The sequence below is a fragment of the Elephas maximus genome, chromosome 22 (genome assembly GCF_024166365.1).
Source record: "Elephas maximus indicus isolate mEleMax1 chromosome 22, mEleMax1 primary haplotype, whole genome shotgun sequence".
Lineage (NCBI taxonomy): Eukaryota > Metazoa > Chordata > Mammalia > Proboscidea > Elephantidae > Elephas > Elephas maximus.
In genome coordinates this window covers 81,605,180-81,633,179 of record NC_064840.1, presented here as the reverse complement: position 1 = coordinate 81,633,179, position 28,000 = coordinate 81,605,180, and the positions used below count along the sequence as shown (strand labels likewise).

General features: G+C 46.8%; 2 protein-coding genes across 14 annotated transcripts in view; both read right to left on the bottom strand.

Annotated features, from left to right (window-relative positions):
* LOC126065970 (long-chain-fatty-acid--CoA ligase 1-like) overlaps positions 1-23,409 on the bottom strand; it is a 206,413-nt gene extending 183,004 nt beyond the window's left edge. For both annotated transcript variants that reach the window (XM_049866639.1, XM_049866636.1), the window contains exon 1: positions 23,320-23,409. The gene's annotated coding sequence lies outside the window, so the exon portion shown is untranslated. The remainder of the gene's footprint in view (positions 1-23,319) is intronic.
* LOC126065971 (long-chain-fatty-acid--CoA ligase 1-like) overlaps positions 1-28,000 on the bottom strand; it is a 348,612-nt gene that overhangs the window by 183,003 nt on the left and 137,609 nt on the right. For 6 of the 12 annotated variants that reach the window (XR_007514970.1, XR_007514969.1, XM_049866646.1 and 3 more), the window contains exons 1-2: positions 23,320-23,409; positions 297-523 (exon numbers count right to left, since the gene is read on the bottom strand). Coding sequence is in view for 10 of the 12 variants with exons in the window: in XM_049866646.1 (XP_049722603.1) it covers positions 297-491 (195 nt within the window). In the remaining 2 variants the exon portion in view is untranslated. Of the gene's footprint in view, positions 1-296; positions 527-2,171; positions 3,920-23,319; positions 23,410-28,000 lie in introns of those variants that run through there. The other 6 variants (XM_049866648.1, XM_049866654.1, XM_049866649.1 and 3 more) reach the window with 5 other exon arrangements.

Here is a 28,000-nt window from a genome sequence, read left to right as displayed (position 1 = left end):
CACAGTGCCTAGCATAGACAGAAGCTCCATGTGACTGCCGGAATGAACCACAGTGAGACCTGGGTAGACATCAACATCACCTCATTTGTCCCTCAGCCCTATATTTTGGCCTTCACCTCTGTTTATTATCATCAACAACTGTTTGTTGAGCACATTTCTGTTTACAAAGTACCCACACAAACAACCGAGTATGACTGTAATCTTGTATCAATACCACCTTCAGTGCAGCTTAAGGAGTCTGGGGAATTGCAGAGAAAACGCCCATGGGCCCATGGCAGGTCACCACCTCCACTTACCGCCACTTCCACGGACTGCATGAAGAGGTCGCATGGTGGCTTCAGGGCTTTGGGTCTCGTGGCGTACCAGAAAGTGGTGAGTGCTGCAAAAGCTCCGAAGCCCATGAGCGTGTTGGTTGGAAGGGTGCGAACGTACTGTCGCAAGTCAACCAGCTCTGGCATTCGAAAATACTGGAACAACTCATGGGCCTGCATTGTCCTGTGTCAGTGGGTCTCTAAGCTGAATTCTGCTGGAAGAGAAAAACGTCATATCACTCCAGGGAGGTAGGACTCTTCTGCAGAACTCCTAAAGGCCAACCGTTTAATTCGACGGCAGGCTGTACAAGCAAGACTTTAATCCTTGTCTTACGGTTAAGTTCTTTTGCTCTCAGTCAAATTCCATTTTTCTAAAAATATGTCAGAAGTTCATTCCAGTTCTTTTCCTCTATTGTCCTGTGTAAAGTTTCCATTAACCACATTGGAAAGGCTTTACACACAAAGAATTCTTGCCAAAAACTGCTCAAATATGTGACATAAGTCTCCATTTTCTTCCCTGATAATATATCTCTGGTTCCTTCCACCTAATCAAGGACACTCAACTCTCATTATCACTGCTAAAGAGGGTAAGCGTGAAGAGGCACAAATAAGCCTAAGCCACCTCAAGGCCTCCATTTCCATTTCTCCACCAAGCTCCCCAACCGGTAAAACAGACCCATCTAAATGTCAGTGTCTCTCACCTCTCCCACGCTCTTCACACCCCAAAAGCAATAATATAAATGCTATTCTGATCAAATCATTTTCTCTTCTATTCCCCTAGATATTATAGCTAAAAGAAAGAAATTGGTGCACATAAATTTTAAATTAACCATCAAGTATCTACAGAGAGAGACTGCAAGCACAGTGTTTGGGAGAAAATATAGAACTGTATTTAAGATCCTAGATTCTGGGGCCAAATCCTGCTCCCCAGCTCATTAGCTGTGTAATTCTGAGCGAATTACTTCACCTCACTCTACTCCAGTCTCCTCATCTACACATGGAGATGGGAACAGTGCCTCTACTTCACAGGGCTGTTCTGAGGACTAAAGGATTCACGTCTTAAGTGCTCAGAATGGTGCCAACCACTGGAATATGCTCCAAAAGTTAGGTATAACTATTTCCTCTACCAACACGCTGTGATTAGTCCTGTGTACAGAGCAGTGAGGAACAAAAGTAATTAAAACGATGCTTTACTACAAGGAGCTTACAATGAAATGAAGAATCCAAACCACCCAGAAGAATTCAAGACACAGTAAAGCCTCAAACTGAACGTTACAATTTACACATTTACACGTTATCAAGAATAAATGTGCAGTGCAGATAATAACAGTAAGTCTAATTAGAAAATTATTGATGAATACTTGTGCCCTAAAGTTTTTTGGGAATAAAGGGAAGGAAATGATAGTAAATAGTCTGAAAAGGTTTTCTCAAAAACTCCTGACATGGCAATAACTGTTAACTCGTTAACTGTAAGTTCAGATGGTATTTGTGAGCTACTTATAACAACGTGTTCTTTTTAACAGCTAGGTCACAAGACAGAATATATTTCTGTTTTCAAATACAGAAATCCATTTAAATTTAAGTCTATGATAGTATATTATTTCACAGAGTAGCAGAATATCACCCGGTTTTTACTGGCCATTGATACGGGAGGAACCAGCACAATGTTTGTGTTCAGCTCATTTAATCTTCTACTGTGACAGCCAGCTCTTGTGTAAGTACACACACACACACACACACACACACACACACACGGGAAATTCTGAGGCTTTAACATGACAATAAACAAAGAACAGATAAGTGAGTTTCTTCAGGTCCTAATTCTGGAAAGAAAGCACCAGCCCTTATAAAACTACTCACCATCTGGGCCACCAAGAGCTGACTGCTAGGTGACACACTACGGCAGAAAGAGAAGACAGCATGGGTGGGGGGTGCGGCCAGCAGAGCTCAGCGGGTGTTTACCGGGCCTGCCAACATCCCTCAGGGCATTAGTCACAAGCCGAGTCCCATGCTGCTGCCCACTGGGCTAAGGGTGACTAGCAGACAAAATCCATACTTGCCTCCCATGGCCAATGAGGAGCTGGAAGCAGAGTCACCCCACCACTCCACCCATGGGCAGGGACAGGCATCAGTCAGTGTCACCGCCAGTGACAGCTCTGAAAACAGACATTGTTTTCTTCGTGCTCAGCTTCCCAATAAACAGAGACAATGGACGTACTTTTTAAAACCATTGAAATAATGATCATATGTTGGGTGGCATGTCTAACCAACATACGTCACACCACGCAAGAAACAGATTTATTCTAGATGAATTCATAGGAACTGACTTACTCCAGTCATTTAACATACTTGAGTGCCTAGTGTGTGCCAGGCACTGTGCTAGGGGCTGGAGAAATAATGCTAATGACACGGCCGGGGCTAACCATCTAGTGCCAAGGATACAAAATTAAACACGCGTTATCTGCAAGGCGTTAAGTGTGACCCTGTAAAATCAAGATCAGGGAAGGCTTCTCTGAGGAAGTGATGCTTACCCTCAGACTTGAAGGAGAAGCAGACAAATTAAGCCCAGGTTCAGCACTGTGCTGTCAGATTTCGTAAACAGTATTGCAGGAACCGGGTGGTACAATGGTTAAGGCACTCAGCTGCTAACCAAAAGGTCAGCTCAAACCTATCAGCTGCTCCAAAGGAAAAATGACCCGATGACCTGCTCCCGTAAAGATTACAGCCTAGGAAATCCTATGGGGCCATTCTACTCTGTCCTATAAACTTGCTTTGAGTCTTAATCCACTCGAGAGGACACAGCAACAATACAACATTGCAGCTCTATAAACGGAAAGCAAACTCACAAATACAATGCCCAAGTTCTCCTTCCCCTCAAATCACTCCATCTTATAGTTGTCTTTACCCCCCAAGCCTGAAAAGAAACTACCCAGCCCTTACACAAACACTCAGGCCCTTCTCTCCCCTCCCCAAAGTCACTGAAGTCATTTCCATAAAACCCAGATTGTGTGAACTTAGAGTTTACGAGGGTTTGTTCAATGGAGCCACACTCCTGCGTGAGATGTGAAGTAACCGTTCTTCTGCATACCTCCTCCAACAGCCATAAGCAGGGGATTCATTTTATTTTAAGCACTGGCGCCAGCCGATTACACACAGCACTGTACTAAGAAGGACCTCTGGCGGCTACGTGGTTAAGAGCTCGCCTGCTAAACAAAAGGTCAGCAGTTTGAATCCACCAGCCCGCTCCTTGGAAACCTTATGGGGCAGTTCTACCCTGTCCTGTAGGTCAACTTGACAGCAACGGGTTTATACTAAGAAAGTTTAATAAACCTAGAGAATAAAACTTGAAAAAAAGCCCAGAAAATTACAGCTTTAGTAGCATGGATGGAGGAGCATCTATTAGGTACGAATCTGTAATGCTAAGGATTTAAACCCAATCAAATTCTTATCTTTAGTGGGTGATAATGATAAGCTACAGGAGTTTAATTCACGCTTCTTAGCTGGCAGCCAGGTAACAAGCTGCAAACCGATTTCGCTGAACAAATTGGTTAATGTACATAGGAAAACTAGAGCCTATTTTTTAAAAAGCAAGAAAAAAATTAAGAGAATACCTCATTAGATGCATGTAAAGAACTCTTAATTACGAAACTCGTAACATTATAAATAACTTCCCTTCTGTTTAATTGCTATTAAGGAAACAGATACTTGGGATATTTAAAATGGAGGCAAACCTACATTCAAAGACAGACAGGCTAAAACCCAAAAACCCAGACAGATTAAAAAAAAAAAAGGACCTCTAAATGCTGTAGGTAAACAAAGACGCCACACTTTAAGAATCAGTCCTAACACCTCTGTAGCAAGCTAACAAAAGGTTAAAGTTCAAGAGACAGATTTTATTCTTATTCTAATGGTGTTTTAACTATGGCAACGGGTTTGGTCTGCCCAAACACTGTACAGAAGAGCTAACAACAAAATAGGATTTAGTGTTTAGGAAAGGCTTTCACGTCCTGTATGCTATCTGAACATCACAGTAACAAAATGTGTTATTTTACATACAAGGAAACCAGGATCAAAAACTCAGAGGCTTGCCCAAGGTGTCTTGTCAAGACTGGGAATCCACCTGACTCCACAATCATGCTTTTTCCTCCATACAAACCATTCTCAACTTCTGTTGGGCCACTGACCCTCTCCACTGCTAACACCCACGTAATTATATGCATACGGGGCTCACAAATCCCCTTCATTCCACCCCAGCTTAGGCACCATCAGACCAGGTGATTTCTAAGGGTCCTTCCAGCACCACCACTCCATGGCATTATGAGCGTTCAGCATCTGAGATCCATCTCGATTCTCAATGTCTTACACAACACCACCACGCCAGCTGCCTTCCAGCCGACTCAGGCTCATGGCGCCACCATGTGTATCAGAGTAGAAACTGTGCTCCCCGGGGTCTTCAAGGGCTGATTTTTCAGAAGTAGAGGGCCAGGCCTTTCTTCTGAGGTGCCTCTGGGTGGATTCAAACCTCCAACCTTTCAGCTGCAGCTGAGCGCATTAACTGTTTTCACACCCAGGGACTCACATCTTACGTAAATGTCACCCCACCTACTTAACATGTGAGTTCAAGGCCCTCTGCACACAAAGGTTCACCTCTTACCATTTGGTTTGTACCATAAAAAAGGTGGTAGGGCCAGAGGTGATTCACAAGGTCATCATTCTCTAAGGACACACACACACATCCCGCAATTCTGCAAACTGACACTCACATTAACATTTTACTTTCTTCATGCCATTTACAAACCAAAAAGCAGGTGATCTGGATGTTTCTCTCCTAAAGTTGCTCAAGCTTTCAACAAGCTGAATAATAACAGTTTGATAGAATACTTCAAGAGGAATGTAGCCCTCAGAGAAACCCACATAAACAGCACCCTTGCCCCAGCTGCAGCAAATTAAGAAGTCCTGCCATCTTTCCTTAAAGCAGAAAAGCCAAGCTGGCAAAACGCCTCCTCCCCTTGTACAATAGGCTATTTACAGAAGGCTGAAAGCTCCCCCTTTGTTCTGCACTTTTTTTTTTTTTTTTAGCTGGGCACAGCGCAGGCTTTGGGGAGGAACAAGACAGCAGCAGCCAGACCATTTGCTGTTCTTTCAATTTACCACTCTAAAACCATTGGATTCGTGCTCCTTAACCCTAGCTGGCAAATTACCTAAAGCTAGATTTGCTTAAACCATCGCCTCTGGAACCAAAAGAGCAGTCAAGCTATGCCTGGCGGGAGGAATGCACCAGGGCTCCAGAAGATGCCGCAGCCGCACAGCTGGAGAGGAAACCAGAAGTCACTGCCAGACCTCATTCGCTACAGGAATCTCTCATTCTGAACAGAAAGACCATGTGGGTAGATGTGGGATCCCATGCACAGTGAGCAGGTATTTTTACCCACCGCCTTGGGACTTTTCTTCCCAGCTAGGTATACAAAAAAAAAAAAAAAAACCCCAGTGCCGTCCAGTCGATTCCGACTCATAGCGACCCTATAGGACAGAGGAGAACTGCCCCATAGGGTTTCCAAGGAGCGTCTGGCAGATTGGAACTGCTGACCCTTTGGTTAGCAGCCGTAGCACTTAACCACTACGCCACCAGGGTTTCCAGCTGGGTATAATCAACTTAATAAAAAAAAAAAAAAAAAAGGCAAATCAGTTGCCACTGAGCTGGTAGAACTGTGCTCCATAGGGTTTTCAGTGGATGATTTTTCAGCAGTAGATCACCAGGCCTTTCTTCCAAGGTGCCTCTGGGTGGATTCGAACCACTGACCTTTCAGTTAATAGCCGAGTGCTTAACCGTCTGCACCAGCCAGGGACTGCTATAATCAACGTTAAACCCACTTAATTTTCATTAAAGTGATCTTATGAATCATCGATTGGATTCCCTAGAAGAGAAAAAAAGGAGAAACAAAGCAGAGCTGCCCTGCTTTTATAACATTGATTTACGGAAATATTCAAGTCTACTTGAATAATTCTATGCTTAAGCCGCTCCCTACCCATCCCTCCCAAAGCTATGAGAGAGAGTGGGACACAAAACTTTTAAAGGCAAGTATAACCTGCAAGGTTAGGGTCACTGGTTCATATTGGCCACTGGCTACAACTACCATATATTCCCCAAGATAAGGAGTTCCCAAATATAACATACCCAACCTGAACGGGTAAGCTTTAAGGGATGTAGATCAAATGGTCAAATGTCTACTTATTAGTTTTTGCATTCATTAAACTATATATATTTAAGTCACATGATAAAATAAACTACTTTTGAAATCTTGTTTTTTTTCTAATCACATTTCATGAACATTTTATCCAAATTCTTTGACTATGCACCTTCAAACAGTGTCTTAGGCACTGTCATGGATTGAATTGCCTCCCCCCAAAATACATGTCAACTTGGTTAGGCCATGATTCCCAGTATTGTGTGGTTGTCCTCCATTTTGTGATTATAATTTCATGTTAAGAGGCTTAGGGTGGGATTGTAACACCACCCTTACCCAGGTCACCTCCCTGATCCAAGGTAAAGGGAGTTTCCCTGAGGTGTGGCCTACACCACCTTTATCTCTCAAGAGATAAAAGGGAAGCAAGCAGAGAGTTGGGGACCTCATACTACCAAGAAGGCAACACCAGGGAGCAGAACGTGCCCTTTAGACACAGGGTCCCTGTCCCTAAGAAGCTCCTGGACCAGGAGCAGATTGAGGACAAAGAAACTTCCTCCAGGGCCCACAGAGAGAGAGCCTTTCCCTGGAGGCAGCGCCCTGAACTTGGACTTGTAGCCTACCAGACTGTGAGAAAATAAATTTCTCTTTCTTGAAGCCATCCACTTGTGGTATTTCTGTTTTAGCGGCACTAGCTGACCGAGACAGGTATTCTTCTGAGGCATCTAACACAGTTCCTCACAGCATACCATCACGTTTTTCTCTTCCACTTAAAGTTGTCTAAGATGAAGCACGTTTTGAAGTCACATAGGATGCAACTACTAAACAAGTCTTCCCAAGTCACAAGAACACGTCTGCATAATGTTAGGACAGTTTAAAAACATCTGTCCTGTGGGTCCATATGCATACAACTAAACCGCGTGCTTTATGGCTTTTAAACTGATTTTCAAAAGCTGTTTACGATAATAACCAACACTTGCCTTTGTAAGGTCAAACTCCAAGAAATAAATTGTTAAATTTCTTTGCCTTGGAAAAAGTAAAATTCAGGTAAACTAGGGTGTACAGGGTGGTTTCAGGATACAGTGCCTTCTCTACCTGATGTTCAAAACAAAGTAACTGAGAAAGTGCCCCATAACATGAGAGCTAAGACCCTGACGTGAGAACTGGAAGAAAGTTTGGGGGAAAGTCACATTCAGATGGGGGCACTGAAAGGTACACACAGAGAAAAAACTGCAGATCCCATGTTTGAGGTTTGGAAGTAAAATACTTAAATACACATACGAAACAATGAAAAAGCACGTGTATAACAAGGTGGTGATAAGTGCAAAAGAAATTATGAAAGAGGTCACACACTCGCAGTAACAGCCGCGTGGAGAGGGCACTCTGGAAGCTGGCTCGTGGGGATGAGCACAGACTAAGAAAACAGGCTATTCTTCGTGGCATGGGGACAGAAATGTGACTATCAGAAGCAACTTTCCACCTGTCTAGTATTTTGGCAAATTAATCTGCAACAAATGCAGGATTAAACTGACTAGGAAAGGTGGCAGGAAGGCGGTCAAAGGGATCCATTTGAGATGATGATTTCCTAAACCCTTTCATGGCCTGTGGTTGACAACTACCTTTCATGCCTCTGGGGTTCTTTGGTAAAGGGTTTTGGTATTCCTGTTTCAGTGTGTTAAGCCTCAGAGTGGACGCCTTTCGAAATGCATGAAACTCAAGAAACCTGAGTTGGAGTCTCATTTTTGTGTATATCGGGCATTGTATTAGGTGATGTATCCTGGATGTGTGAATTTTCTAAACTTTCTACTATTCTGCCTTCTATTTCTGAGGTCAGCCTCCATCACTACATTTTCTGGTTACTGTGTTCTCAGTCTCGTGAGAATATACTTACCACGAGAATAAGCTATTCTTAATTTTCATTCAGTCGCAATCCCCCGCCCCCCACCCCGTGCCATTCATTGCTTCCAGGTGTTACTGAACCCCTGCTCAGCCTGTGGCATATACGGCTGCCCTTGGAAACTTTGTGGGGCAGTTCTACCCTGTCCTATAGGGTCGCTATGAGTTGGAATCGACTACGACGGCACTGGGTGGGGTCACCCAGTTTTTATGCCTTGACCCACATTCCAACATTTACTAGCTCCAGGATGTGATACCACATAAAACGTATCAAAATCCGTAAGTCATGACAAAAATTCTCAATTGGTCCTTGAGTCAGCATGCCTTCCATTAGTGAAAACACACAGTACCAACAAAAAAATTAAAAAGGGAATAACACTGGACCTCGATTAAAAGCCACTCTTTGCTGAGCACCTCCTATGTGCCAGGCACTGTGCTAAGTAATCCTGTACAGAACTCAATGCAATTCTCCCAGTTGTTCCCCCTGCACAGGGTTGGTATTACCATCAATCCAAAGATTAGTAAACTGTGGCCAGAAGTTAAATGTCTTGCCATACAGGAGTAGAACTACAGCCCAGGTCTGAATCCGGAGCTCACAAAACTCTCGAAGGCAAGCGCTGTGATTCAAATCTAGAGAAAGAGCTTAAATCTAAAGTCAAATTTAGATAAAAATGATTCAAATCTAGACAAACTGCAGACACCATCATTTAATGACCCTGTTGGTGACAAAAAGCCCATGGTATACAGTGCTTTAAAAACCTACACTTTGTTAACTAACTGGATAACCAAAAACCAAACCAAACCCATTGCTGCTAAGTCAATTCCGACCCATATTGACCCTATAGGACACATAGGACCCTAGAGGAGTGGCTAGTAGATTTGAACTGCCAGCCTTTTGGTTAGCGGCCGAGCTCTTAACCACTGCGCCACCAGCACTCCATTAACTGTATGTAAATGGGGGAAAAAAGAGAAGGAATTGGAAGGCTGAGTTTCTGAGCATGGGAAAGTGAGCAGTGGAATAATGAAGAGAAATGAGGAGGATGAAACGGAGGTTGGTGAGCTACCAGCCCGACTTGCCAGAGTTCTGAAAGTGCTTCATCATTCCTGGGTAGAAGAAAGTTCCATGCTCACCCCTGACTCCTCTGGGCAAGCCAGCCTGCTGGCTCCCTGCCTTCACACAACCAGAGAGGCAGATGTCAGCAAGTGCATTCAACCCCAGTCCCTCCACTGTACTGCCTGCTCTTCCTCTAACCACACATAACCCTTCCTCAGCGCCTGGCTCAACACTTCCTACAAGAATGGCTTCCCTGTAAGTATGCGCACTGCTTCCCAGCCTCACTGTTCCCTTCTCCTGCAGCTCCTTTCCTGTCCCTATTTTACAATGTTCAAATTCTACCCAAATAGGACAGATGCCACTAGCCGTAGTCCTCTCGGTCAGCAGCAGACAGTTCTTCCTCTGAACTCCCCGAACACTTTATTTGTACTCCTGTGGTACTTACCACAAGTACCCTATACTTATGGTGAGTGGTACTTACTACTTACATAGATGTTTCTCTCTCCTAATGGACCAGGGTCCCTTCCCATCCCTCTTTAGAGTGTCTTGTCCAGGAAAGACAGTACTTAATAAGCACATATTGAGTCATGAATGACCTTCTGTGACTTTGGCCATTTCTCTAAGCCCCTGATGGATATATGTATAGAACTGTGAATCTTAAAAGAAAGTAAGGGTATCAAAAATATTTTCACATTTCAGTATTGTCCTTCCTCAATCCCCTGGAGAGCTGTAAGCCACTGATTCAAAGGCCACATAAAAATATTCTCTGACCCTTAATCCCATGATATTTTATAATTTTCCTCAAACTGTTTCACTTAGGTATAATATCACCCCAAGAACCCTGTTCAGTCTAAGAGCAGAGGTCTTCTCTCTACATTCAAGCATACCTTTAGACATGTGGTTCCTGATTAGTTAAAACGATTATCAAGGCTGCCCATGGGAAGGGGATGAGGTCAAATACCTTTCTTAAGTAAAACAGCAAAGAGCCAGAAGAAGGGCTCGAGCCCAGAGCCCCACACCAGGGCTGGCCACCAACTTCTGTAAGTTACAGAATTCTCTAAACCAGCGAGACATACCAGATTTCTTCTAGTACAGGAGCTGGCGTACAATGCCAGGACTGTAGTGAGAAGAGCGTGCCCAGAAACACCGAGAGAGCCAGGTGAGTGGTCATCAGAGACAAAAGGGATGCTGGGAACAGGACCTGCCCAACATCCTCCAGAACACAGAAACATACCATTCTCCACCTTTTTCTGCTCACGTGGCTCTGAGAACCTGCCATGTACATCCACCTGGGAAATGACTTAATTTTGTATTTAGGAGGGCCCGATGAAGATAATCCAGGTCATGTAAAGGCCCGTGTGCGGAGCAGCAAGGCTGTTTTAGCAGCATGTAGTTAAGAGGGAAATTTTCCATTCAAAAGCATTCCTAAGAAAAGAAAAATTATTCCACTTGTCCTCAGATATTGATTCAATACTCTGAAGTGGTCTCTGTGTATATGTCATGACGAGGCTGGCAAGTTTACTGACAGAGCTGGAGGAGGGAGCGGTCTGGAGCCTGTTTGTTAGGCTGACCCAGTCCTCTGCTAGAACCAAGACAGAAGAGGCTTCTGTAGGATAAGCTTGCCACTCATAAACCTGATGTCAGAAGGCACGTTAGCTCAGCTGGCGTCCAGCAGAGGAAGAGTCCTAATGACACCTACAGGACTGCATGGTTTTAAAGCTTCCCACTCATAAACCTGATGTCAGAAGGCACGTCCAGCAGAGGAAAAGACCTAATTACATCTACAGGACTGTATGGTCTTAAATGGATTAGGCAACACAAGTAGAGCCCATTATTATAATAGCTAGAGAAGGTAATGAAATTTCTTTCATCACTAAATTAATCCAGAAGAACAAAGTCTTCATGTTACTGGGCTGGGATGAACCAAAAAGTAAACCCTGAAGCAACAGGCCTCACTAGGGAGAACAACAGAAAAGGAAATCAAATGTCCTTTTACAACAGCCAAAGCTGGACCAAAGACAGGCAGGGGCGGGGAGTGAGGGTCATTGGTTTGATAAACTGCACACAGAGAAGGTACCTAAGTCCTGGGGTCCCTTTCAAGTACTTTTTCCAAAGCCAGTATCTTCCAGGGGAGAATAATGAAGGAGACAGACAGAAACATGGAAAGAAGGACAGACCTAGAGGCAAAAAACTGACGTTCTAGGTACTGGCTGTACCCAACAAGCTGCAAAATGTGCAGGAAGCTCCTCTGTCTCGTGAGCCTCATGGGGGTAAACGAGTGAGAGCAGAGGGGAGCTACGAAGCCTTCCATCGCCAGCACCAGGACAGCATCTCCACCACTTTCCTAGAGAAGGCAAAAGACAGCCAGGCAATCCTGCCATTCCAAACTAAATAAAGAGGATTCTACCTAGACCCAGAAACCCAGGAAACAGCAGGACATACGAGGAAAACAATTAACGTTAAAAACCACCAATTCTATGTGGCGAGTGTATGGGTATTTGTATTATTCTTTTATTATTCTTTGTGCTTTGCTGTATTTTTAAAAAATTTCTCAAGATAAAGAAGATATAACTGGATCAGGTCAGTTAATTTCCTCTAGTTTTTATGCACTTCCCACCTGTTTCAGAAAGGATTTAGGGTGGCAACCTGGCCTTATAAGAGAATGACAGATGGGGGTAAGCCCCTCCCAGAAAATACACATCTTTGCCCTCGCCATCTGCCACTGACCAGCTGTGTAAGCAACTTCCACATAAGCATCCGTTCAGAAAAGGGTCCCACTGCAAACAAACAAACAAACACGAATCTGAAAATCACAGGAGAAAAAATGCTCTCCTTAGGCCCTTCCAAACAGAAGGCCATCACCATGAGGATTAAGCACTTGGGATATTTTCTCTGCCTTCAACTGGTACAGGACATCAGTAAGGCCAAACACATTTGCAAACGTTAACCTATAAGACAGAACTGGAAGAGATGCTGAGTGAGTGATGAGGGCCTGGTGCAGAGGGAGAAAACGCTATTGTAGACCTGAAGACCACAGGGAAGGCTGCTCTGCAGGCTCAGGCTGGAACTAGGCCAAATCTAAACAGGCAGAGACAGGTGGGGGCAGGGAAACACAGAAGGAAAGACTGACAGGAGCCGGCCAGTGGCAGAGGCCTGGGGCCTAGCAGTGTCCTAACTCAGAGGCCAAGGAGACTGGGCTTCTTCCCCTTGTAGAAAGCTAAGACACAGCTGGCTGTAGGAGACCCGACCTCGCCCAGCAAGTGCTTGGTTTATCGGTCCTCCCCGTCCCTGCCAAGGACCAGGCCTGGTGTGGAGAAAGAGAACAAACACTCAGCCCTTGTCCTCAAGGAGCCCTCGTCATCCAGCAGCTCACAGAGGTCACAAGGATCAAATATCAGTGACCTGGATAAGAAGGCCAAAGAGGACCCGAGGTTGGGTAGAGTTACTTACAACTCTTAAAATAGATCAAGGTTTCAGAGTGACTGATAAACTAGAGAATCGGCTTAGCAGAATAGGGCTGTAGGAGTAAGCAGAAGATAGAATACACAGACAGACCTCTCCCCAGAGAATGGAAAGACCAGCTACTGACAAGTTTAAGAGATACCTGCTTTAGAGATTTTACTTTACTTTAAAGAGCAGAAAACAACTGGAATCTACAAAATATTATGGTCTGCAGTTCTCAGGACTGAACAGAGCTTTAAAGAATGAGGAACCCAGTTCTGACCTCCAGCTATGTGAAGACCTTAGTGGTGTTGGAGGGGGCAACCTGTGAAGTAGGGGAAAGGTTAGCCAGGATTTAGCTCATTGTATATGGAGGGTATGGGTGACAAACAACCACGGGGCATGAGCTATAATTACAGAGTTCAGGTAATATAAGAAGTGATTGGCCCAGGGGAAGCTAAAATTTATGAAACAAATGTAATAAATTGCAGAGGATTATAGAATACTGACCCAGTGTTTAAAAGAGAAAGAGACTGTCTGGTTTGGCAGTTCTCGGCTTGGAGCTAAGAGAGTTAAAATAGAGTTTGGGGTCTGTATTCCTCTGTATGCTCTGTTTAAATTTTTATTATGAAAATTTCCAAATCTATTCCAAAGTAGACAGAGTATATAAGCCACTACCCAGAAACCCAGTGCCGTTGAGTCGATTCCGACTCATAGCGACCCTGTAGGACAGAGCAGAACTGCCCCATAGAGTTTCCAAGGAGCACCTGGCGGATTCGAACTGCCGACCCTTTAGTCAGCAGCTGTAGCTATGTACCCATTACCCAGCTTCAGCTTCAACAATGATCAACATTTTGCTAATTATTATTTCATTTCACACTCATTTGTAAAAACTGTTTTAAAGCAAATCCCAACCATCCTATCATTCAGATGACACACCTGAGGCCCTTCACCTCTATGACCCTATAGTTTTGAGAAGCCATCTTAAGAGAGTAAAACTGACTGGTACATACACTGCATCTTGCAAAGGCTCAAAGGTTTTAACAAAGAAAACCAACATAAATATTGATCTGAAGTGGCCAAACCAGCATGATACTTAACCGCCATTCAAGGAAAAGGTCCATATATTGTCTTCAAACATTTATTGATGACCCCCTATATGCCAAGAACTGCTCTAGGCTCTTGGCATATAGTAGTGAACGAAAGCCAGAAAAACATAAAATCTCCATCCTCATCAGGCCTCCATGTGGTCAAGTTCTGGGTCCAAAGGCAAAACATACTCTGGATCTACCCTGACTTCTCTGAACTCAGAAACCAGCTTTGACATGAATCACACTTAGTTTCAGGGAGCAGTTTCTATTCCCCTTTAACCTTTTCAAAAATGGCATCCAGAGGTCTCTTGCTGGTGATAGAGGTTAATTTTCTGGTTCTCTATATTTTTGATAATGCATCCAAATGGAAAGTAAATGTATCTCCAACATGTTAAGTTCATTGAGATATAAGCTATATTCATGTGCCACCGTACAAATACTCTTCTGAATATTATAAAACACACAGATATGAATCTTAAAAGAAAGCTCAAAAATAATTATAGAAATTTTAATATTTCTACACTGTACTCTAATGGAAGTCTAGCCCACCCCCTGAGGTACATACACCCCACTTTAGAGACTATCTCTCATTCTCCTGAACAGGACCTAGAGCAGCTCTGGTCACCTGCCTAGCTAGAACCTCCATCACTTCCCAACTATGGACCGTAAGCACTGCTCACTGGAGCACCCTGAAACCTGCCACAGTCACGAGGCAGAATAAGTGTCTGCCAAAGCCTTCAGTGGGACTTACGGCATCAAGGAGGGAGACAAAGATATTCGACATCACCCTGTGATGGAAAGACCGTGGCAGAAAGGGCAGGACATCACTGGTGACCATGACCTAGCCATGGGCAAGAGGTCAAATGGACAGGGTTGTCCATTCTGGAGGAAAGAGAACAAGGCCTTGGTGCCACACCAGGCTAAAGGCCTGCCTCAGCCGAGGTCTGTTCTGGAGACTCCACTGCTTCAGCCCCTGCCCTGAGGGCCAAGCATCTTCAGCTTCCTGAACTCTAGAGCAGTCCTGGCATCAGTGGAACCTCTCTCTGCCTCGTCGTCAGGGTAGACACGACAGACTGGCACTGACCTCGGATTCTAACCTGTGGCTCTGGGCTGCTGAGCCACTCCCTTCTGGGTTATAACTTTGAGTTCAACCAAGCACCTCCAAAAGGTTCCATCCTTTGTGAGGTGCTTGGTTGAACCGCTTGATATGCAAAGTCCCTGCCAGCCCCACATTCTGGGACGCCTTACCTGAGGCATAAAGTGGGTAACTGTCCTACAGGAAGAACAAACAGCTATTTGACAACTTCGCTGCTGGCACAGAAACAAGATTCAATTTGAAGTAGGAACACCAGGTATATGAAAACTATACATAATACAGTTATGCAACATTATCTAGAATTTGACACTAATCTCCTTCCCTCCCACATCCTGCAAAGCCCTCAACCACCTGTTTCTCAAACATATTCAAACCACATGGAACGGGAAACTTTATATGTACTCCTAAACACAAGGTTCAACCCAATGAAAGCACAGGTTTCAATCTAGAAAGTTTTAACGCCTCAATCTTAGCTCTACGCGGCATCAGAATATACGAACCTAGAATATACTTAAAACGTATATTCTTGTCAGCAACTCCTTGTAACGGACAGCTGACCATCTGAATGTCTCCCCAGGCACAATCATCAGAGAATATTAAGTGCTTACCAGCAGTAAGGCCTGTGGTAAAGGCTGCTGGAAACACAGAAAGGACAATGATTGGGTCTCCAAAGTACCAAAGCTTAGAATGTGGCTGGGGTGCCAGTCTACACACATGAAAAGGCAAATGCTGGACAGAGGCAAGGATGCTATTCAAAATATTTAATAACCAATATGGCCTGGCATCTGCTGTCTGACTCCCTTGTTTTGGACTCATCATCAAGAGTGATCAATCACTGGAGAAGGACATCATGTTTGGTGAAGCAGAGGGCCAACAAGGGCTTGGAAGACCCCCAGCAAGACAGACAGGCACAACAGCTGCAACAATGGACTTGACCATGCGGGCAGCTGTGAGGAGGACAGTGGATTGGCAATGTTTCATTCTGCTGTACATACGGTTGCTGTGAGTAGGCGGCTAACAACACCAACGTGGCCAGGCAACAGCCTATCAGAAGAGACAGGTCAACGCACCAAAACAGGGTGCAGGAGATCCTTTCACAAGCCAGGCTTAACCTTAGTTTCTGGATTGGTGGTGGGGAATGGTGCATCCCAGCTAAATGTCAGTCTAGGGTTTCCAGTGAGTGGTCTGGAGTATGAGAAAGGTGAAGGTCACTTCAGGAAAAGTGCCTCTGAGGCACAGGGCTCTGAGGAATGCGGGTGGGATGAGGAATGCCATTCAGATAGGCAGAGGCAGGCACGGAGGTCATGGGAGGCCGTTACAGGACGTAGGGAGGTCGGCTGGGCAGAAGAGAGGGCTCATGTATGGAGTCTTGGGGTACACAGACCATTCAACTCTGTGCCACCAGAGCTGGCTTTACAAAAACCACAGTAAGTGGTGGTTTTGGGGGATGGCCTGGGAACAGCAGGTTGGAACTAGGCTATAGAAGCCCCTGAAAGCCAAATGAAATACGTATTTTGGGCTTTAAAGTGGGGAGCCCTTGTAGGCTTCTGAGCAAAGGAGAGATTTGATAAGAGCTCTGCTTTAGGAAAATTAATCTCACCCCCTTTTTTTTTTTAAACTAAGGACCTTCCTTGTCTAAACCAGAGGTGACAGGTTCTACATTCAAGTGGTGATGCTAAGAATAAAAGGAAGAAATGGGTGTGTGTGTTGAGCAATACTGTACAGAACGTTAAGTTACCATCAGGAGAACCCGATGACTAACCAGATTTCAGGGCACCATCAAGAACACTGAGGTCCGGTCATTCCTCAAATAGGCCCAGGGTCCGGGAACAAAGCACAATGCACGGTTGTATTATTCAGGGCCACAGCCAGAGGGGAAGACCAGTTGTGTAACTTTGGCTAAGTCACCCCATCATAGTCTTGCCAGTTATTTCATCAGTAAAATGAGTGGGTCGTTACTTCAAACAGTGTTCTGGGGAGCCTGAGGTCGCTCTGAAGTGCCTCAGAGGCAAAAAGGGACACAGAGGAAGAGAAGCGTAGCTAAGGTACATCATGTGCCCCGGATACCACCTGAAGCGGGGGCTGCCACTGAGCAATTTCTAAAAACCCAACATCCCTCCTCAAGCACTGTAGACACAGAGGTGTAGGGAAGGCAGAGAGGGGGCGCTTGCCCCTCGGTGCAAGTCCAAAGGGGTGCCAGACGGGGGGTGCAGAATGTCCAGAGTACCAGGGCGTCACAAATATGAAAGGCAGCTGGACGAGAGGGGGAGGCATTTCTGCTGACCCTCGCCACTATCAACGTCTGTTCATCTGAAATGGGGGGCAGGGGGAGGTGCTGCAGAGATTGTCCCTGGGTGCTCTAAACCCCTCCCCCCCAAAAAGAAAAAAACAACCCAGTGCCGTGAGGTCGATCCCAACTCACAGCGACCCTACAGGACAGAGTAGAACTGCCCCATAGAGGTTCCAAGGAACGCCTGGCGGATTCAAACTGCCGACCCTTTGGTTAGAAGCCGTAGCCCTTACCCACTACGACACCAGGGTTTCCGTGGGTGCTCGACAGGGGCACAATTTCAGTGCTTGCACAGGTGCTATTTTCCACAGACACCCCTCTGCAGAGGAAGCAACAGTGTCTCTGTGACCTGGCTTGTCCTACACCCGCTATCAACCAGAGCAGCCCTGCTTTAGTTGACTATATTGGGGTTCTGCCTAAAACTGCACTGGGAAAAGGGTCTCATGGCCACCAGATGACATTATTGTCCCTTCGGACCCCAAAACTCACAATTCTATTAGTTTGTCTATTAAAACTTTTCAACATGATTGAGAACATTCCAAGAAAGTCTGTCTCTGTGCCTAAGTGCCTGAGACACATCAGAGAGCCAACCTATGTGCCACGTGAGGCCCGTCTTCCACTTAAAGGACCGACGTTCCACAGTCTCTGCTAGCCTGTCACTGCTCCCACCCAGAATGCACTCTCCTCCTCCTGCACACGCAAGACAACAACCATGTGTCTCTATTGAGTGTCAGTGCCTTACTGGTAGTATAATCTGTCTTACGAGACCAACCTCCAGGGCAGGCAAAGCCTTTTACTTTTTCATACTCCACATTTTCTAGAAAGTAATAGTAGCTGTGTAGTAAATGATCTCATCACTTGCTGAATCAAGTCGAATCTTAAAATCTGTTGTTTGTTTCAGCACTCTGCTGGTGCAAAGGGACAGTCTAAGACAGAGGGTAAATGAGACAGGAAAAGTTAGGGAGCGGTGACACTGATGGAGAACGAGCTCTGTCCTGTCTTGCTACTAGATGGATACCCTGGAACTTCCCAGGCCTTCCTGGACTAGGGGCCTTTTCAGCTCTAGAGAAGGTACTATACCCAAGCAACGAGGAACACGGTCCCTGAAGCCACACTGCCTTAGGTTCAAATTCTGGTTTGTGCAACTTAAACTCTGTATCAGTTTACTTCTGTAAAATATGGATATTGGCAGGACCTACCTTACAGCGATGTTGCCAGGATCGACCAGCACTGACAACTGTGCCTTGCACTGCTAGCTGCTATCACCACCTATCACATTCCTGAGCCTGCCTGCACTCAGGCTGGCCGGCCAGCTTCAGTTGGCAACACCCCTCCTTCATAACTGAGGGGTGAGCCTTAAAGGAGAAACTAGTTACCACACAGCTTTCTCCTTATCCCTGAGAATAAAGGAAAAAACAGTGCTCAGGGTATCTTGGCCTTATTTATCCAGACATTTTCTCCCGAGAGGACGTATTATCTGCAAACGGCAGATAATACGACATTTATCAAATGTTTAGTAAGTCACTCCCAGAATGAGGAAATGATATAAAGGGCATTCACATGCCCTCCTTTTATGCCCTAACCTCTTTTGAATTGTCTTCCCAAGCCACAAAATCCTTATTTCAGCAGCTTTTGCGTAGAATACAAGAACCCAAGTCCATCAAACCCATTATAAACAATAATTTAAATCAGTGTCAATTTCAACAGAATGAAAGCAGAAAACTTTTGACGACAACAAACCTAGACCTGAGCCTTAAATTATCCCCCGAAGTCTACTTTAAACCAAAAAAAACAATAGTTCAGTTTAATTAGTAAAGAATGTCTGCCTTGAGCACTGTGCTCTTTTAAATTATCTACGTGGGATCAAACTGACAACAGCAACTCTGAAGGTTAGATAACAGGCTTAGGGGGCAACGAGCCTCTGTTAATGGGGGGCGGAGGAATTCAGTAAAAAGAGGCTGAGAATGGATGCACAACCCGAAGAATGTAAGCAATGCCACTGAATCCTACATGGAAAATTGTTAGATTGGTGTATGTTCTGCTGCGTATATTTTCAACAATAACCAAAAATAAATTATTTTTAAAAAAGTAAGAAATGTTCTGAAATAAACATTTGTTCCTAAGTATCTAAGAATTAGAAAAAAAATAAACAAATAAATTACAGCATATCCCATACAACATACAATGCAGTCTTCAAAAGAGTATGTAAACAACATGAAAAAATGTTCCCAATAATTTAGGTGATCACATTAAACTATCAACATTTTTGACTTCCGTTAAAATTATATCCTTAAAACTTTTTAAAAATAGACTTAGGAAAAAAGATTGGAGGGATACACCAAAATACAATGTATTTAATTTCTGGAAAATCTTTTTTTTTTTTTTTATATTTCCCAGCTTTTCTACAATAAGCATAAATTACTTTTATAATATATAAGAAATAAATACAGCTTTTCGAGAGCAAATGATTTTGGTTTCGGTATTAGGCAACTTTCAATTTTTTATTTAACACTTGAAGACCAGTAACTAATTTATGGAAGAAAATTAGCCCACATACCTACAAGGAAGGGTGCGCTGGGGGCGCAGTGGTTAAGCGCTTGGCTCCTAACCCAAAGGCTGGCATTTTGAACCCACCATTCTCCCCTTGGGAGAAAAATGTGGTAGTCTGCTTCCCTAAGGATTGCAGCCTTGGAAATCCTATGTGGCAGTTCTCCTCTGTCCTACAGGGTCACTGTGAGTCAGGATCAACTGCACAGCAACAGGTTTCGGACCTACGGGAGCTTTAGATTTTGCAGATAAGATATGCATCTCCAGTAGAAGGTACCTTTCCAAGCAGGCTGCACAGGGGGGCACAGTCCCCAACTCTATGTAGGTTTTGTTCCCAGAATGTCAAGTCTCTCCAAGGCTCCACTGTATTTTATCCTCCCCTCTTGATTCCACAAAAGGTTATAATTTCCTGAATACTGTGTTGTCACCAGCACAGTCAAGAACTTGTAGCTATCAGGATATAGAAAAATAAATATCACAAATCATGTTACAGCTTGCTTTTGTCACTGTGATACGGACAATTGTTTCAAATTATCTGTCACCCCAGACTTACACAAACTAGAATTTCTTAAAAAAAACTATGCACTGGCATTTAGCATTTTATGGAAGTACCTGGTGATAAAGTGGCAATCTGAGCTGCTGCCATAAACATGGCTAAAATCTCCTCTACCTTCTTAGTTCATAAAGCCCAGCTACTGCTTTGTTTCCTTAAAAGTTCTCAGAAATCCCTTTAAATACCAGTATGATAAAACTCAAACTCAACCACTGACAGTTTCAGATCAGCTCTGTTCACTGAGCACTATTCTCCAGGCACGAGTGTCAACGTGCAGCGACCCTACTGTATTTGTCTGACCACCTCGAGTTGGACAACTTCAACAGAAACTCTGGGACCTTCAATTTACCTTAGGTCTGCCTGATCACTGCCTATCAGAGAGAAAGGCTTGAAGAGGGCTTAGGTTACCAACAAGTTGGAGCTGCGTTAAAAGAAATTCTTTTCTATTTGGCAGCACAGAAATATGATGCATTAATGAGTATGGTCAACCCAATGATTTCAGACACGTATCCTACCAGCAAGACTGTCCATAAAAAGCTGATGGATTCTAACTTCACCGAATTTGGTTACAAAGGATGATTGGCACACAAGACTAATGCACACCTGTTTTAAATGGCAAACTTGCTGAATAAATCCAACAACTGACCTTAAAAACTATACTTTCCTCTAAGGTGTTTTAAATGGCAAACTTGCTGAATAAATCCAACAACTGACCTTAAAAACTATACTTTCCTCTAAGGTTATTGAGCATAAACACCTAGAAGTTACTAGTATTCCTATACTCTTGCTCTTTCCAACAAAAGACGACACTTTAAGGGAGAAGGAGAAATTTCCAGCTGTAATAACAAGACTACCTGATCTTCCCCTAAGCGCCTCCACCAAGCACACACCCATATTTCCACAAGACAGCTACATTAAAACTAAAGGTGTAGAAAAGAAATAAAATTTAAAAAAGGAAAGTAAAGGTGTAGAAGGCCTGGATGTCAAGTACGACACTATGGCACACTGGCCACTTTCAGTTATTGCAAACTTCACTCAAAGGCAAAGAGATAGCTATGAAAACTACCTGTATTGTACAGACACCTGCACTTATCACATGTATCTACCCCTGAAATGTCAAAAATTTTTAAGTCCAGGGATTTCTTTTCAGGCAGGATGTTTGCAATATTAATAAAAAATACTGCCAAAATATGCATAACTGAAATAACAAAATACGCATATCAAAACGCTTATAATTGTGGAGGAAGGGTGATTTTTTAAGTCTTCTGTATTCACAGTAAATTTGGAAGACAAAAAAACAAAACAAAACCCACCTGTTACAGCTGATTCCAACTCACAGAGACTCTATAAGACAGAGTAGAACTGCCCCACAGGGTTTTCCAGGTTAGCAATCCACCGCACTACCAAGGCTCCCATTTAGAAGACAGATCCTTAATATGTCTGTATTAACTATTTAAATGCCTGTATTATTATTTAAGAAGGTATTTATGAGGTGTGGCGTAGTGGTTAGGCGCTACGGCTGCTACCCAAAAGGTCGGCAGTTCAAATCCGCCAGGCGCTCCTTGGAACCTCTATGGGGCAGTTCTACTCTGTCCTATAGGGTCGCTATGAGTCAGAATTCACTCGACGGCAATGGGGTTTTTATGGGGTGTGCTACTTTTAAAGATTTTATTTTTTTAGTCATAGAATTTTATCTCAGGAAAGGCTTTAGTCTAATGCAGTTTTCTCAGGTTGAGTCAGGACAAGAAATAATGTCTCTGAGCCCTGGTCCTGTGTGATAAACCACACCACACTGGTTCCAAATTGGCAAAAAACAACGGTTCCTTCAACAAGCTCTGTGTACTCTAGCTCATCCAGAGCAAAAGGTGGACCTGCCAAGTCCACCTGAAAAAGCAAAGAAAAAAAATCAACAGAGCTTTTTGGCTTGATTTAAGCAAATATTTGTTTTCATTGAGATAACTACAGGTTAGGGTGTGCAACCTGGATCACAAACTGCGAGGTTCGACCAGTTTCTCTCGGGGTATTGCGGATACTCCTGCGCCAACAAGGAAGCTTAGCCAGGGTACTCAAACCAAAAAAAAAAAAAACAAAACCAGTGCCCTGGATTCCGACCCACAGCGACCCTACGGGACAGAGCAGAGCTGCCCGTACAGTGTCCAAGGAGCGCCTGGCGGATCCGAACCGCCCACCCTGTGGTTAGCAGCCACCAGGCTGTCCGAGGGTCCTCGAAGGGCGCTCTTAATGCCCACTCTCCAGCTCCGTATTAAGCCGGCCGGCCGGCCGGCCGCGGGCAGAGGCTCTGCAGCCCACAGCGCACAGCCTGCCTCCAGCTTCTGGTCCCCGTGCTCGGGCCAGCCGGCCGCCGCCACCCGGGCCCGCCGCGAGCGACCGGTGAGACCCTTGCTCTCCCGTCGCAGGTCCCGCCAGCCTCCCTGAAGCCACCGACGGCCTCCGGGCTACGGCAGCGGCTGCGGGCACTCGCCGCGAGGACCTCTGCCTGCGGCGGCGGCTCCGACCTCCGCGCAGCTCGCGCCGAGGCGCACTCCGCCTTCCACGCGCCGCCACCCGCCCCGGAGGCCGCCGCCCGCCGCCGGCTTCGCAGGGGCCCTCACCGCACACGCCGGGCGCCGACCCGCGCGCGTGCCCCGGGCCCACGGCGCACCGGCCCGCGCAGCCCCCGGCGGCCGGCCTTCCCGGGCTCAGCGCAGGAAGCGGCGGCCCAGCGGCCTCCCGTCGCCGAGGCCGGAAGAGCGGGACGTCGCCAGGGGCCGACCGGCGGCTCGCGCGCCCCCGCCGCCGCCTCAGCCTGCGGACACGGCCGAGACCAGGGGCGCCGCCGCGGGGAGAGACGCACTCACCTCCCCGCTGGGGCCGTCACCGCAGCCCACAGCCCTCCCGGCGCGGGTCGGCGAGGCTATTTAAGGCGCCGCAGCCGCCCCCTCAGCCGCCCCGCCGCCGCAGCCGCCTCAACCGCGCAGGGAGGCCACTGCGAGTGCGCGTGCCGCACCCGCCCCGCCCTGGCCCCGCCCTGCCCTGCCGCGTGCCCGCCTCCCCGCACGGCCCCGCCCCGGCCTGCCGCGTGCCCCGTTCCCCGCACGGCCCCGCCCCGCCCCGACCACGCCGTCCTGGCCCCGCCCCGCCCTGCCGCGTGCCCCCTTCCTCGCACGGCCCCGCCCCGCCCTGCCGCTCGCCCGCCTCCCCGCACGGCCCCGCCCCGGCCTGCCGCGTGCCCCCTTCCCCGCACGGCCCCGCCCCGCCCCAACCACGCCGTCCTGGCCCCGCCCCGCCCTGCCGCGTGCCCGCCTCACCGCACGGCCCCGCCTCTCCCCTACCCTGCCGCGTGCCCGCCTCGCCGCCCGGCCCCGCCCCTGCCCTGCCCCGCGCCCGCCTCCCCGCACGGCCCCGCCCCGCCCCGACCACGCCGTCCTGGCCCCGCCCTGCCCTGCCGCGTGCCCGCCTTCCCGCACGGCCCCGCCCCGCCCTGCCGCGTGCCCGCCTCACCGCACGGCCCCGCCCCGCCCCGCCGCTCGCCCGCCTCCCCGCACGGCCCCGCCCCGCCCCTGCCCTGCCCCGCGCCCGCCTCCCCGCACGGCCCCGCCCCGCCCCTGCCCTGCCGCGTGCCCGCCTCCCCGCCCCACCCCGCCCCACCCCGCCCCTGCCGCGCGCCCCCTCCCCGCCCCTTCCCTCCCCCTGGGCTCCGGGCGCGCGGGCCGGCGAGCAGGCGGGCCAAGGCGGCTGCGAGGTCCTGGGCCGCCCTGGATTTCCCAACAGCTCCTGGAGGGGCGAAGGGAAACGTTGAGCGTCTGCGGCGCCGAGGGGAGCCGGCGCCCTTTCCCGTCCTGCACACGCGGCCACGTGCCTCCCCGACTTCTCGGAGGGCAGGCCTGTCTGCCGGACGGGCCTCGGTGGCCAGGGGCGGTCCTTCCCGCTCGCCTTCGGCCTGGATGTGCGCGACCTCCACACGGGGTTTCGCCACAGCCCGGGCGTGGAGGACTCTTGTGTGGACTTGGCGATGCGGTCGACCTGAAGCAACCCTGGCCGAACCGGGCCGGCTGTCGTTAGAGCAGAAGGCACGCTCGGCGTTGCTCAAGGGCGGTGCTTCCCTGCCAGGCTCCCGCCGCCTGTCCACCCTGCTCAGCCCTGGCCGCGTCCTTTGCAGGCGTTGGTTGTGCATCGATGCGATGCCGGTTTGGGGGCTTAGAGGCCGGCGGAATTTCCTTCAGGCTCGCATCTCGAATGTTCTCTCCCCTCTTAGCGGCTGAGGCTTGCCAGTGTCGTCGAACTCTAAGAGCAGTCTAACAGTGGTCCCAGTTACAGTGGTGCTTGTGCCCAGCCCTGGGTGGAAAAGCTGTGACCTAGTAGTGCTTTCAGCTCGGTGGATGAGAATGAATGTTCTAAAGAACACCTCTGGTGATGACAGACACTGCTACACAGGCTTCATACACAGTCTTCTTGAATCTTCCAGGCCTGTGGGGTAGGTGCTGTCATCATTCCCGCTTTACAGAGGAGGGAACTGAAGCACAGAGAGGTTAAATCCTGACGCGTAGACTGCACTTGGAACTCAGCATAACCAAGGCGCTGTACTCACCCTCGGGTCAGGCCGCATGGGCTGACACTTGGGGCCTCAGCACACTCAAGGGGACTCCAGCAGCCAATATGGTGAGACTTGCCATGGGCTCCTCCATTCTTCCAGGACACCTGGGCGTGGCAGCAGCAATTGTTTCCCCCCACGGCACGTAGGGCACCAAGGTAGAGTGATGGTGAGGGCAGCCCACACGTGCCAGCTTCTGGGACAGCTCAGTACTTCTATGCCCTTGCTATGTTACTCTCCCATCTAAATGAAAAACTGAACGCCACTTTCGTTTCTTTGTTTTCCCCTTGGCTAATCCTTGGTTTCTCCACTGAGGTCTTTCTCCCCACCCATGACTTCATCATTTTAGCCTCTCCTTTCTCCTCTTACTTCCCCAACGAGTCCTTCGGCCTGGTCCCTCCTCAGGCACCTCGGAAGTTCTGTGGACAGTTGTCAGTGGTTGTCTCACCTTATCCCTTCCCTCTCCAAGATGCTCTTCTCTCTAACTGGGATCCTGTCCCTGGGCTCCAGCCTTTAACGCAGGCGGTTACATCTTCAGAGTGCGGAATGCACAGTCTGGGATTTGACCAGAATCAGAAGGCAGCTTCACTCCCCAGAACCTCAGCTTTCCCCTCTGAAAATAAGGAGCTGAACTCAGTGATCTCTCAGGTCCCTTTCGGCACCAATGCTCTTTTTAAAAACTGTTCTCCCTAAATCATTTCAAAAAAGTTCAAAATTTATGTGGTTGTCCTGTGACCATCAGATAAAGATTTTGATGGGAGGCAGCATTCAACAGTGGGGTTGGGCAAACCTTCACTAGGCCTCATTTCATCCTCTTTACGACAGGAATAAAAATATCACTGTCACCATTCCCAAAACCAACCCTAGAGACAGGGATTGGCCTGGACTGTAAGATAGACAATGATACTGGTGAGGAGTGAACTTCGTGGCTAAGGTAGGCACGTGAGACTACGTGGGCAGCTCCTGTCTGGTGGCGCGATGAGATGGAAGAGGAGGACAGGAGCTGGTTGAATGGACACAGGGAATGCGGGGTGGAGAGGGGGAACATGCTGTCTCATTAAGGGGAGAGCAGCTGGGAGTGCACGTTGGGGCGTGTATGGCTTTTTGTACGAGAGGCTGACGACTTATAAACTTTCACCTAAAGCACAATAAATAAATAAAACCAGACATTAAAGAAAAAAAAAATCCACTGTCTTAGTTTCCTAGTGTTGCTATAACAGAAATACCACTAGAGGATGGCTTTAACAAACAAATTAATCTTTCCATAGTTTAGGAGGCTAGAAGCCTGAATTCAGGGCTCCGGCTCTGGAGGAAGGCTCTCTCTGTCTGCTCTAGGGGAAGATCCTTGTGTAAGCTTCTGTAGCGTTCTGGGTGTTCCTTGGAAATCTCCACGTGGCAAGTGCCTCCTCCTCAGTTTATGCTTCTCTGCCTGATCTGCTCTTTTTATATTTCAAAAGTGATTGGCTAAAGACACACCCTGCGCTGACATGGTCTCATCGATATAACAAAGAAAACTCTGTTCCCCAAAATCGATTACATCCATAGGTATAAACCCGTTGCTGTCCAGTGGATTCCAACTCATAGCAACCCTATAAGACACAGTAGAACTGCCCCATAGGGTTTCCAAGGAGCAGCTGGTGGATTTGAACGGCCGACCTTTTGGTTAGCAGCCAAGCTCTTAATCACTGAGCCACCAGGGCTCCATACCCACAGGTATGGGAGTTTGGATTTATCACACATATTTTGGGGGGACACAATTCAACACCTACCATAGGAGAGTGTTGTAAGGACCGATAGCCCACACCCTCAGTCTTCTCATTAAATGAATGTTCCAGACTCCATAGCTGAGGGTTCCATTTTGTGGCTTGGGGAGAGGTAGGAACCCTCTTTTCTACTTTTCTTTTTCCAGACATCTTTCTGGCCAAATGAACAAGAGTCAGGTGGATGTTGCAGTGGAGCAAATCTCCTAGCAGAAGTTTGGGCCTCTTTTCAGTTGCCCTGGCTTCAATGGTATTTTGGCCTGACTCAGATTTTGTGGTTAATTCTGGCTAGATCCAAATCTACACCTGTCTAAAACTGATTGATTGTTCTTCTAGAGAAGCTAAAGACAGTGGAAATCCTTTTGGGGCCAGCTGATTGATAGGTTCACAATGGCCTTGTCTCAAAAGCTCCTACTTGCGTACCTGCTTCTTACCAATTACAAAGTTGTGATAGTCGTGATTATTATTAACCTTCTACATCTATTACTTTTGAGCACAGTCCTCTGAGGTATAGTCACGTTAATTAATAACAGCCAATGTGCTTTTAATTCTAGACCTTGGTAATTGGATGGTTAAAGAAAGAGTTGTCATCAGCGGTTTGTCACTGAACCTGTTTTGAGGCTGCATCTACACGGACAAATATCTGTCTCTTCATGAAACTGTAAGTGCCTAGAGAACAGGCACAGTGTCTCATTAGTCTTCATAGACCTTTGCACGCCTTCCAATACCCCTGCGTGTCCTAGCATAGTATTTTCACATTAAAAACAAAACAAACCTGTTACCGTCGAGTCGATTCTGACTCATAGCAGCCCTGTAGGACAAAGTAGAAATGCCTCATATTTTCACATAATAGCACTCAGTTGTTGAATTGGACATTTTTTCTAACTACTCACATGTGGTCAATGGCACCCAAGGGTGGATCCAGGTTTTGTGGAGCCTAGAGCTTATATATAATTTAGGGGACACCTTTAAGAAAAATTATAAATAAAAATTAGATACAAAAGTGAATGTTTCTTTAGGATAATAACAGAGTCACAACAAAATACAAATTAAAAAAATTTGCAACACCATAAGTTTCACAAAATTTAGAAAAGCAACCTAAAATTTCTATCAATTCCTTTTTCCAACCTCTATAATAAATTTTTTCTTACTTTTTAAGCTGCATACTCGTTAATTGCTTCTTCATAT